Source organism: Microtus ochrogaster, chromosome 19, assembly GCF_000317375.1.
Source record: "Microtus ochrogaster isolate Prairie Vole_2 chromosome 19, MicOch1.0, whole genome shotgun sequence".
NCBI lineage: Eukaryota > Metazoa > Chordata > Mammalia > Rodentia > Cricetidae > Microtus > Microtus ochrogaster.
Window position 1 is genome coordinate 6062022 of NC_022021.1, and position 13655 is coordinate 6075676.

General features: G+C 38.7%; 1 protein-coding gene across 2 annotated transcripts in view; it reads right to left on the minus strand.

The window, feature by feature from the left end:
• The window catches only part of Ap3b1 (adaptor related protein complex 3 subunit beta 1), a 201626-nt gene that overhangs the window by 77205 nt on the left and 110766 nt on the right, over positions 1–13655 (minus strand). For both annotated transcript variants that reach the window (XM_005356483.2, XM_026783761.1), the window contains exons 16-19: positions 9916–10102; positions 8843–8973; positions 4138–4267; positions 2250–2403 (exon numbers count right to left, since the gene is read on the minus strand). In XM_005356483.2, the coding sequence (XP_005356540.1) occupies positions 2250–2403; positions 4138–4267; positions 8843–8973; positions 9916–10102 (602 nt within the window). The remainder of the gene's footprint in view (positions 1–2249; positions 2404–4137; positions 4268–8842; positions 8974–9915; positions 10103–13655) is intronic.

A 13655-nucleotide genomic window follows, 5' to 3' on the forward strand; every position in this document is an offset into this window, starting at 1 on the left:
AGCATGTGCTCACACAAATTCTACATGTGCACTGGGAAGCATGTGCTCACACAGACTCCACGTGTGCACTGAAAAGCATGTGTTCACACAAACTCCACATGTGCACTGGGAAGCAGTCTGCTCTTTTATTTTTTAAAAATCTACCTTAGGGACTAGAGTGATAGTTTGGCAGTTAAAAAAGTGTTTAGAGCCCTTAGAGAAGTCCTTGCATTTAGTTCTAAGGACCCACATGACAGCTTACAACAGTAGGACTTTATCGTGACTTCCTCAGGCTCCTGTACGATGTAGTGCATATACATATGCTCAGGTATATATACATGCATGCACACATGGGCACACTGACACAGACAGACACACAATCAATCAGTGAATAAATCTAAAGGTTTTTTGTTTTTAATAATCTACCTTGAGCCTGGTAGTGCTCAGGCAGTTCATTAAAATGCTCTACTGTAGATGGGTCCATTAGTAGCCACTTACAATAAGGAACCAACATTGGAGGTTAAATAACTTTAAGGTCACACTGCCAGAAGAGGGAATCATGAACTCTGAATTCTCCCTCGGATCTCCTACTTCCCCTTCTATCATACTATTACATCTATCATGAAAATAATTTGGAATGTAAAATCAAATTTAGTAATCAACACTTGCAACTACTAAAGAGTAGTGCCTGAAGATGTTTAGAGATTATTAAGAACTTTAAAAAGTTCTGCTGGAAAATGGTGAACAAACTCTGAGAGACAGGCTGCACAACCCAGGAAGGAGGAGGGAGAGTGGCGAGGGAAGAAGAATCAATAGTTCTCAGAATTGATTTTTGTGGAGGAAATATGATTGCTGTTTATTAAAAACAGAGCATGGCAACATCTCAGAGCACATGTAATTATATTTGAAAATAGAAAAATAGGATGTTTTCTCTTCTACAAAATAATGGCAACATATATTATCCCCAACTCATTGTTTAAAACATGTACTTGCAAATAGAAGGGCTTAGAATGTCTTTACAGTTCACTTTGGTGTAACAATTACTTTAAATTAAAATATAAATGGAGATTAAAATTTTTTTTCTAGAGAAAAAATACAAAACAAATATGTGATTATAAGCATATACCATAATGGCCTCTGTCACCTGAGGAGACACTGCTGTGCTTTCTCGAAACAGGTACTTCCCCAAACCAGATCATCACAGCTAGTCTGATATGCAAGCCAAGCACAGCGTCCTCAAAGGCCAGGTGATCACAAGCCAGGACATTCTCCTGCAACAAGCCAGCTATTCTCAAGAGACTTCGCTCTGGTACTTCAGATAAGATTTTAAAGGTAAAAGTGTTATTTTATTATGCATCACTCAATTCTGATGATAATTATTGTTTACCTTACTGCTTAGAGTTTCAGATGTTAACCTAATGAGAAGAATTTACTGGTAACTAGGTTTTTAACTTTGCAATGATGAAAAGCCTGTATTAATTTAACCTACAGATTTCATTTGTTCTGAACAGGAAAAACAATATAAATCACTTTTAAAATCATTAAATCCTGACTTAAATTAATAAAGTCATAATTAGGGCATTATGCTGTGTTTGTTATGGAAGTGGCAGGGCGAGCTGCTTTAATTACTGTCTGTAATAAAAGGAGCAGAGAGCGTACTGCGCCCAATCAGTGCTGTCAGCCACGACTGAGCCCAAGCTGCAAGCTCATCAAGGGAGCGGGCAGCAGGCCCCCAAGAAGGGCCAGGGAGTCAGCAGAGGCCACTATGACAGCAGTGGAGAAAACAGAGCCACACAATCCAAGGTATTAGCCCCAATTACTCAAAATCTTAATGACGCTTTAACACACGAGGCTGTTGTTGGTAATGGCAGATCTTGAAAAGAACTAACCCTTAAGTATCTCCTGACCGTCTTTCTTCACAGCCTTTGACTCTGATATTTGAATCATAATCTTTTTAATGTAACATTATTTAGAAAAATCAATTGTCTTAGTTACATAATGGCAAAGTACTGAAGGATTTAATTTTAGCCCTCAGCAAAATTGCTGCAAAAGGTAATTAAGTGTTTCATCCCTACTGCTTGGTCACTTAAGGCAGCCTCCCAAGGTGATAGCAATTTCAAAAATGTACCCTAAGATCTATCTGTTCAAGTTCAAAATGAAACCTAAGCACAGTACACAAGGCTTACCATTTGTTTTGGAGAAAATACACAGGCATTTTCTAATTCTGTGAATTAAGGAGAAACTCCTGGGAAACGGACAAAGAAACTCACCTTTTCCTCTTGGTTTGTGAGCTCCTCTGGCTCGCTCTCCCGCACTCCATGGCTGCCTCGCTTCCGGTCTCACTCTCTTGTCCGCTGGAGGAGTCCTCACTGCTGTCCTCACTGCTGCTGCCTGTGTCTCCACTCCCACTTCCAGACCCGCTCTCTGAAAGACAGACCAGCTGCCCTTTCACTCACAACCAGCTAATTACACGTAGGAGACCATAACCATCAACAGTGACTGAAGGAGAGCAGGCCCTGCTGCACATGGACCATGTCTGTTCGGAGTCACTGGGTCAACAGCGACCCAGAAAGACAGACAGTATTGAAGGAAAGGAGGCCCTGACTAACATGGACCTTGTCTGTTCAGAAGCCTTGGTCCAACAGCTACTCACACAGACAGAAGATGCTCAGATAATGGGCAGAGCAAAGACAAAATGCACAAGAAAACCAGATGGAAGAGCCTCTCTTCCAAACCTAAAGCAGCTAGCTAGGGCAAAATTCCCAAAGTTATGACTTACTTTTCCCAGCCCAAGAGTCTCCCACAGGCTGATAATATGACACACCAGTGTTCTTGCAGAAGTGATGCATTAAGAGCTGGGCATGATGATGCACACTTATAATTCTAGGATTGGAAAGGTTGGGGCAGAGGACAGGAATTTGTTGTGAATTCAAAGTTACAGATACACACAGTTATCTGGTTTATACTGGAAATAACAAAAAGAAGTCACAGGGCTGGGAGATGGCTCAGGGGTAAAGTGCTTGCTATACAAGTACGCTGACATCTATTTGGATCCCCAATACCAATGCATGTGAAAGTCAGGCATGGTGGGGTGCAAATCTGTAACTAGTGCTGGGGCTGGGGCACGGGGCTGGGGAGTGTTGCTGGATGTGCAGTAAGCTCTAGTAGAGACTGCCTCACAAAATAAGGGGCAGGGGCAGAGAGATGGTGCTTGCTGCCAAACTTAGTTTCATACCTTGAGCCAACATGGTGAAGGAGAGAAGTGACTCCTCCTAGCTGCCCTCTTATCTCCACACACAAGGGCCAAGGACTGTGTCTCCCTCCCACCCAAGCAAATGAATACACGTGAGGAAAATGTAAACAAATACGTGAAAGAGGCCTGACACTGACATCTGACCTCCACAGGTGCATGCACAGGTGACTGCTCTCACACAGGCATGCACCACACCTACCCATCCATCCACCCCACACAAAGAACAAAATGGGGGGGGGGCACAGCATTGCAGTCACTGTCTCCCTGCCATCACATGGGAGGCAACAACAATCTGGGTGGAGCTCGTACTAGGTGGTTGCTTTTCCTCTGGAAGCTACCATAGAGCCCCTCACAGAGGACCACAAAATGCAGAACTGTGCTATTTAAACAAGCTCACGAAGAGCCACAATGTTAACAGAATTTCAAATGTTGAACAATGCTAATCTAGGAACAACTTATAAACAATAGGATGAAGACGGTGTATAAAGAACACCATGCTGGCCTCTGCCTCCCAAGTGCTGGGATTAAAGGTATACTTTTTTATAATTATTTTTATGTGCACTGGTGTTTCACCTGCATGGATGTCTGTATGAGGGTGTTGGGTCCCCTCGAGCTGGAGTTGCAGACAGTTGTGAGCCATAAAGGCATATTTTTAAAGTCTTCTCTATCAGATGGAAAATCAGGTGCTTTATTTGGCTGGTACAGCTGAAGCCCAGGGTTCTGAATCCACGCTGCTCATACTTTCACTGCATATGGCCCTCAACTTCCTAGCTCTGAAAAGAAATGAATTCTGACATGTCTTAAATTTAGTAACAGGATGGCGGGTGAAAGAAAGGAAAAGATAAGGGGCATCCACATGTAATCTATAGTATGAATAATATAGTTTGATAAATTACAAGGCCCACCACTATCACTGCTGCTGTCAGAGGACTCCTCTTCCTCCTCCTCCTCCTCGTCCTCCTCCTCAGATTCAGAGTAAAATTTCTTAGCAGGGATTTCTTTCTTTGTTTTTCCAACTGGGGTCCATTCTTTTGCCTGTTTACATAAACAAAATAAACATGAATGAATTCTTACTAAGTGATTCAGACTCCTGACAAATATAATTGTTTAAGTTCACTATGAACCCAGAAGAAAGTTTGAGACTTCAACAGAGAAAGCAACTGTTAACAAGTCCCAACAGCAAGTCATCCACTTTTAAAGACAAAGCATACACTCCCCTCAGAGTCCACTGTTAAGTCACTCACGTTATGTTTCCAGATCATTTGACAAAGGTTTGTGTTTGTAGGTCCCAGAAAAACTTAACCTACATTACCAATAATCTATGTTGATAGCTTGGCACTTAGACAAAAGCAAGCAAACCGCAGTGAATGTAGGCAGAAGTGAACATCTTCCTGTGCTAAACCTTCTCTCTCCCATAGCCTCAGCACCTAAGCCGCGGAAAAATGCTCTTCCACCCTGGTTCGGGCACCCATCTCTCCTGGATTACTGCAGCACGTTCCTAACTGCTTACCTTGCTTCTCCTTTCCACTAACCCCAACCAAAGCTTGTTGAATACAGCAGAAGAGTAGGGTCCAGCTACTCTCTGGTTTTAAACCTTGGTGATTCTTGATTTCACCCAGATAAATAGGTGACAACAGTCTGCTTGACCAAACTCAACAAGCTGTTCCCACTCACTTCCTCTTCCTTTTGCATACTCAGCTCCAGCCAATTCTTACTGTTCCTCCAAAGACTCCTAGACTTGCTCTGTCTGAGGGTCTTGCCCTCCGCTATTCCACCTCAGCACAACTCCAACTCCTTATTAAAAAAAAAAAAACAGTGCTAGCTGCCTTATAATATGCTATGTGATCTACTTGTCTTTTTCTTCCCTAAGGTGGGAATTTCTAACCCTCTACACTGAAGCATCGTAAGTGTGTCTGTAATAAGTATTACTTATACCTATTATACCTATTACACCCTTGAAGCTTTCAATTTTATATTCAGAAAATATTTGCTTGCATTTAAGTAAGTGATGCTCTTTGGTGTTCACTAAATATGGCATTAGGAGAAGTCTTTACTATAAACCTGTCATAACAGTGACCCTGATTATCTTGGAAAAATTATGTTTCATATTTTCTCTTCCACAAAGCAGGAAAATGTAGATTTCTTAAAAGGTCAAAATGGTTAAGACTCATTTATATTACACTTTTAATTGAGTTTCCAGTACGTGGCAGCCTGATGAGAGAGAGACAGAGATAGAGATAGAGAGAGAGAGACAGAGACAGAGACAGAGAGAGTATATGTGTTGTAAAGGAATTTACAGCATGGCACAGATTCTAATCTAAGGACTGTCCTCAACATTGAAGACACATTACAATTTTCTGAGAATATGTTTTAAAATACTAATACAAACAACAAAAATATTAATGCTCACAACCCCAACTGCCAAAGAGAAGCTTCAGTAGCCTGAAAAAAAAAATTACTTGGAAAATGAGGAGAAAACTAATGAAAATTATTTGAATATATGAGTTTTTGTATTCACATAGCTTCAGACATTTAAGGGACAAAGCCTACACCATTTAATCCACTGTGGTGTGACAGCCATGACAGAGTAAGCAAGAACAGAAGAGATGGAGAGGCAGGAAAGCTAAGGTCCTCTACACAGCAAGATGTCTCTGTGTTTACAAAGCAAAATGCCTTTGATATGCAAAAGAGTCTTTGTGTAACTGGAAAAAAAGGACTTTCTGTAACTAACCAAAAAAACTCTAAAGGAGCTACAAAAGTTACTGATACCTTAATATAAATATACATTATATCTGATATCGTATAAATGGTGGTATGTAATTCAAAGTAGACTTCTAGTGTCAACCTGACTAGGCTCCCTGTTGTTTTGATTAAAATGTCAGATTATCTAAGCCTCAGCCATTTTTCTTCCTAAGTTATATTTCATAATAATGAGATTTGACCTTAGAGGATCACTAGATAGTAAACCCAGAATAATACAGTGTATCATGTGCACAAATGCCTTCTATGACTTCAGGGGGGAGGAGAGGCACTGAGCACAGCAAAAAGGATAATCTGAACACCACTCTCTGTAGGAGGGAGGAGAGGCACTGAGCACAGCAAAAAGGATAATCTGAACACCACTCTCTGCAGGTATGAATGCATTTCAAAACAGAACTAGTTACATTCCGTTTATATTTCATTGTAGAACAAAATAGAACTAGTTACATTCGGTTTATATTTCATTGTATCCCTCATAGAACATTTTAAGCCCCTATCTCAGAGACAAGAAGAATGAATCTGTTTGTTATATGGCTTAAATGTATACCTTAATCTGGTTCCATCAGCTATAATTATTCTTCATAAGTTATTAATTATTAATTTCAGGAATCTCTCTTGAACTACACAATGAAATGAAGGTAAGAAAACAGGTTACTTAGGCACCATCATTATAAGAGAGTTAGTGCTTGGAACACATGAAAAAAGAAGCCAGTCAATCCATATAAAAACACTACAGAAACAAAATTAAACTGCACAGCACCGCTATGAAATTCTGAGAAGTTAAACCCTTTCCAGAGGGGAGGGAGAGTGGATGTGGTGGGAGGATAAAAGGACTGCTCTACGCAAGGCAAACACTATGTACCCCATCAAGAAAAAAAAAAAAAACAGCACCAGAACAGCAAGCAAGCATGATTATCAGGAAAGAGAATGTCTGCAGAAGAATCATAGTGAAGACCACTGTCTCCATATCCTAGTATCTGACAGAACTTGTACAACAGGCAACTGTGCTGAACAGTGCTGAGACTGGGGAGAAACCCAAGCAAACTGAGCTGCAGGGAAAAACACACAAAAATGAATTTTCATAACTTTCACTCATCATATTGCTTTATTTCTAACATGTATGTTTTATGTGTTCATGTTGAGTATGGAGGGCAGAGTCAATGCTAAATATTCATGAATAGGATAGGGTCTCTCTCTGGGCCTGGAACTCAGTGGCATAGCCAGATAGGCGGGCCATGAATGCCAAGGGCCTCATGTGTCTCCACCTCATCAGTGCTGGGCTCATAGATGGGCACCACCACAGTGGGGTTTTTATGTGGGTGCCGGGGACCAAACACAGATTCTCATGCTTGCGTGACAAGTACTTTGCCAACTGTGCCACCTCCCAAGCCCCAGTTGTTGTTGTTGTTTTTTTATTATAACTTTTAGATTATTTTCTTGGCTAGCTTTAGACACAGATAGTTTGTTAAAATGTGAAAATGATGGCAGCAAGCACAGAGAATGACACAGATCTGCAAACAAGCTCAGGCGTCCTTGCCTCCATCACAGGAAAGTATGCAGAGAGCACAGCAGACAGAGAACACGGAGCACAGTTCTGCTCTGCGGGAACTATGGGGACCTGCATTTACTTAGGCTCTCTAAAGCTTGGTTTCCTCACCTATGAAATGGAAATACTGAGCTGGGCCTGGTGGCATGTACGATTTAATCCTAACACTTTGGAGGCAGAGGCAGGCAGATCTCTGCTTGAGGCCAGCCTGGTCTACACAATGAGTTCCAGGACAGTCAGTGCTACACAAAGAAACTCTGTCTCAGGGGGAAAAAAGAATATTGTTATGAGTCTTAAGCAAGATGATGTTTGTTAAACATCTACCACCAGGGTTCTAAATTGAGGTATTTATTAATCATCTGCTTCCAGATATGTTCAAAGCCAGTATAAGATTCATATTCAAAAGAAAGCCATTTCTCAGGGCAATCATATGCTCATTAAAGGGACGGTGTTTAGAGTAATGATGGTTCTTTCCTTTGCATGTGGAAGGGGAGCAATGAAGTTAATAGTAAAGAATTCTGATTATATAAATTCTAGTTCACTGTGCCTTTATATCAAAAAACATCCATAATGTAACTCTCAACAGCTCCATTTAAATTAATCCTACCTCAAAAAGCAACAGAAATATTCCACACAATTTCTAAGTACAAGCAAAATATCCCTTTCTTTATCACATTTATTTATAAAACAATAAACAGGCAATATTCTATTTAAACCTAGTAGCTAGTACCTTTAAGAAAAGATTCAGAAAAAGTATTATGGCAATTTCAAAAACAAATGCGAAAACAGTGTATTACTCATTTTTAAGTGTGCCCTCGTCAAGGCTATCTTTGGTACACAATGCTCCCTATCTATTTTTAAGTGTCACTTAAAACCGGGCTCAACAGAAAAACCAGTACATTTTGTACAGGTTTTTCTTTTCTGGAAAAGAACAGCAAAAATTATTTATAAAAACATTGACAGGAAGCTTACGAATCTCTAACAAAGTAGAAAAAGCTCAATCCATTGAAACTAAATACCTTAGAAATTGAATCTACATAGCTACAAATGCAATCGCACAAATGCGGTTGGCGCTGATGCAGAGAATTCAATTCTCTATTTCCTTGAAGCAAAGAACAGTCCGCGTACAAGGCATGGAAATCCACAATATTTAGTTCCTATAAGGCAAGGTATATCTAACACATTGCATTCAGAATCACTAGAACAGCGTTCTGTTTTTGGCCCAAAGGCTTTTATATAAAAAGGTAGTTATCTCAGACGCTCTCATTGCTAGAACAAAATTAATCTCAGAAAGGTCAACTTACTGACTCTATTACTTCTACATTGCGAACCGATGGGTCAGGCGCCACCTCTGGCCAATTAGATAATTCCAGGTACCCAGATGCTTTAATGTTGAGAGTATGAGATAAGGTGCCAAGCTGGAAATGATCCCTATCTATTAAAAATGGAGGAAAATAGAAAATAAACAATATGAGCTGAATATAACAGATAACAATCATAATCGAACTCAAGGCAATTGGCGTATTACCACAAATGTCAAAGAATAAATATAAACCAGGAAGCTCTTCATAGGTCAGAAAACTGATTTCAGCCCATAGATTACAATAATCTCCCCCATAATGGTCAATAAAAAAGCTAATCAGTCAGTGTGTTTAGAGGTGTTGCTCTGAAATGTAGCTTCTCTAAAAATTACTTTACTGTGAATATTAGGAATGACAGCGCAGTTAAACAATCCATATACATGCCTTGGCACAAACACATCCAGAATTTCAATAGTTTTTCTACCAAACTGAATTGCCTTTACTGCTTTACAACAATTAAATAAGAAACAATGTGGAAACCAACCTACATAACCACGTAATTTGAACTACAGTAGCGACTGAAGTGATAAGATATTTAATTAGTCTGTTTTTAAAAAGCTGGAGGAACGAACACAAGTTTCTTCCTTGAAAACTGAACTTAAAAAAAATATTTGTATGAAATAATTTCTCCTAGAGATGCTGACGTTAGTGTACACAGATATTTAATTAGTAACTTACCATTAAGGTGACTTTCACCCTCTGAAAATGAAAGCATTTAAAGCAGAAATAAAGTCTGTGTCTTACAAGAACAAAACAGCTATTTTATCTACTGTTCAGTTAATCTGCCTAATGAGAATAAAAACCAGAGGACCTCAACGTATTTAGGCAAATAAGGTCTACAGAAATACAGAGTTTAACAAACATAAGACTAAAGTTTGAACAGATGAATCAGTGTGTGCACACTGTTCTCATAGACTGACATGGAAGTAGTCTATTTTTCTAGGAGATACACTTGAAGCACATCACACGGACACAATTGTAGACACCATGTTTTACAGTTGTGTAGTCTGATATACCTTTAAAGGGAGACTCGAGCAGTGGTGCAGGCTTCTGGGCTAGGAAGATTTTTTTGGCATATTTACTTAAAGCTCCACTCTTCTCATTCGGAACAATAAGCTGCCTAATAAATCTTGTGCGGTCTCTGATGTCGTAGTTTTGATCATACTTGCCGAGATTTAATATGTACTGGGTAAGCAATTTTGTCTGTTCGAAAAAAACAGAACAAGTTGAAAATATGGTTATTTATGATTATTGATAACTCTGGATAAACATATTTAAAGACATAATAAAAACGAATGGTTATGTCAAACAAATGTCGCTCCATGGGGAATATGCATCTCTAACATGGCAAATGGGATTCCGAAGCCAAAGCACATGTCCTCTTCCGTGCTAGGGAGGTGAATGCTGAGCACCGAGAAGCAGCCATGTGCTAGATTATTAAACTGCTGAAGTGGAAAGAAAGGCATCATTAAAAAAATAATCATATATGGCAAACCCGCTGAAGAGTCTACGTGAGAATAATGAATGTGGAAATACAACTAAAAACATGGCACTCAAAACTTAATCGGAAAAATATGCAGGACATCAAAACATCAGAGAGTATTAGGGGCTGGCAAACGGCTTCTCCTGAGGTGTGCTTTATGAAGAGATACTGTCCCTGGCATAAGCAGTGTCTGCACTCTGACTGCACTCAGTTACTTTACCCTGAATTATGACCCATTAAAGCAGACACATGAATCACTGAACTGGATTACTGCAAATTATTTGCAGTGCATTTAGCTGTTACTTTTTCATAAAAGCAAGCTGCTGATGCCCTCTAAAAACCAGGATAAAAGAGTTCTTCCATTTTTCCGCCATGCTGCTTATAGCTTCTAGTAATATTGGTCATTTATTTATTTACGTAAGCTTTTACACCATAATCAGGCTTGCTAAGTCAACTTCTGAATGCACTACATTAACATATATTGAGATGATTTTAATAATAATCAAACCAAAATTGGAATGTAACAAAATAGGTTTGTATGTTAAACTACAGTGTTTTTAAATGAAAAAGCAATTTTAATTTAGAAGGCTACATGTGTACAATTGTAAATATAAGCTAAATAGGATTCACAAAATAAAAAATAACAAAAGCATAGTAAATCATTTACATTAGAACATTTTACACACACTAGAAATAGAAAAAATAGACTCAATCACAACAGGGAGATGCAAAGACAATGCTAGAACAATACTTCAGAAATCAGCGACAGAGTGGTGCACCCCTTAAAATAATATCCAGCTGGGATGATTGACAGGGAGAGGAAGCAGGCTTCTTTTGGAAGCAAGATATTTAAAAGCGATGGCATAGGTCTGCTAAGGAGGAATTATAAAACGCTTGTAGATCTCTCCTTATTCTAGTTACCACAAACTGCTGCCTGCTTTGCTTCATCTGTAAGTAAAGACTGAGACCTGTTTAAAGAACAGCAACTAGCCGATACCTGGCATAGGAAGAATGCAACATGGGCTTGGATAGGGTGTGGCATCCTGAACTGTAACTACCTGGACAGGAGAGCTGTGAGCTCACGGAACCATTCCTGTCCTCAAATCAGAGTGAAAATTCATAGCTAGTTAATGCTAAAGTCCTTCTCAGCATTGACACTGAGATTCTGCAACTCAACCAAAAAAAAAGAAGTTACTAATGCACTTTTTAAAATGGCAGCCATACATTCCACTTATAAATTCCTTAATCCTCAAACTAAGTTTTATAAAATTAAACCTTTAAAATATATTGACAGAGACACTATTTACATTGAAAATTAAAAATATGCATTTATGACTTATAAAACAGTTCTATTAAAATGTATTTTCAAAATAAAAATTTTCATAACATAAAAGGCATATCTAAATGCAATGATTCATCACACTATAGTAATCAATTTTTTTGCTATTTGTCTTCAGTAGTACTGCATCGGCATTTCTCTGAAGAATGTATTTTTGAATATTTAAATTTAAATTAGAAATTATGAAACTGCTAGTATTTTCAATGTATTCTCTATATATCATAATATCTGTGTATAAATACAGATTGTATGAATGTATGTGTTTGTATATGTGTGCATACATATGTGCATGTGTGCATGTGTTGGCCTGAGATCAGCTTGGGTGTTTTCCTCTATTGCATTCTACTTTATGTTTTGAGACAGGATCTCTCACTGAACCCAGGGGCCATAGATTGCATCAAGGTCAAGGTGCATCAGGGATCTAGTTCCTGCCCTCCTGCCAACACTGGGGTTACAGATGTGTGGGCCACTACACTTAGCTCGCATATCACTGAACAGCAGCATGGCAGAAACGAAGGTTCAAAGCAGAGTTGAATAAATCTGCTTGTGTGTTATTGTAACATAACTATTAAGTACATCGCCTCATTAAAAATTAAAACTGGGGACACATCTTAACTGGATGGGACATTGAGATAATCATCATAAATTAGATTTTTCCAGGGCAACTTTTAGAAAGGGAACATTTCAATATTGACAAAGGCATTTTAACATCTCAAAGGGTCCAGTTCAAAACACTAAATAACACTGTTACATAAAAAAGTATATAAAACAAGAAAATGAGATAAAATACACTTTAACAGAAATAGTCAATATGCTCTGGTCTAATTTATTAAATTTTGGTTTTAGATTAATTTTTCTGCTTAGATTTAAGAAACTGTTATTGTTACCAACTAAAGGCTAAACTATCCAAAATACTATTTACATGCTCCTCATACTGACTGGCACACAGGAAAAAGGAATCTGAGGGTAAGTATTACAAAAATTAAGGAACTTACTATTTAGAGTATCTAAAAGATGAGCACCATATCCTTACTGGAATATTCTAACAAGTGATAAAATGGCAAATATTTACTCAAACAACTGAGTTCTTCTAATACAACTACACATTAATGACAAAGATACGCCCCGGGAAATGTGTCATCAGGCAGCTCCATGGCTGTGGGGCCCTTACACTCACACAGACACAGCTTCTGAATCGCCAAGTGTCAGTGGAACCACCGCATAACACATGGTCTGTTAATGTCCAAAATGGCTTATACGGTGCACGAATGTAGTGTAACAGTCGGCACACAATAATAAAGGTCATTTAAAATCATCCTAAAACTAGCCTAAGACGCTATTACTACAAGGAACACAAAAAGGCATGAAGAATTCAGCATTCAGTATAACAACAGTTATTTTTTAAAGGCAAGAGATTGATATATACATTTGGAAACTGCATTCAATTCTTAACCTACCCTAGAGGTAACTATAAGCATTTCGACTTATTTCTACTGTACTTTCATGACCAAAAAATCTTTTCTATGACTTGGAGCTTTTTAATGCAACAACAACTTTCCTGCCAATTTGAAAGGTTTTCTATAAGATCTCGCTGTTTGTTTTTCGTCAGAGCAGTAAGTACTGAGGGTTTCAGGTACGCCAGGCAAGTACTAGAACACTGAACTATAGCCCTAGTTCAGGACTTCCTTTCTAGTTCACATTTACTTAATTTTCTTAGTTGGGAGGCGGGAGACACACACACACACACACACACACACACACACACACACACACACACACAGCAATGTCACAGTCCCAATCCTTTTGTCAAATGAGAACAAAGAGCAAGGCAAAAATATTTCTGAAAAGGTCTAAATCAGGAAACATGTTCCTAACTTTAGGAGGGATCCCCAAAATATCGGTACAATTCACCCAGTTTCCCACTGAGAATCAAA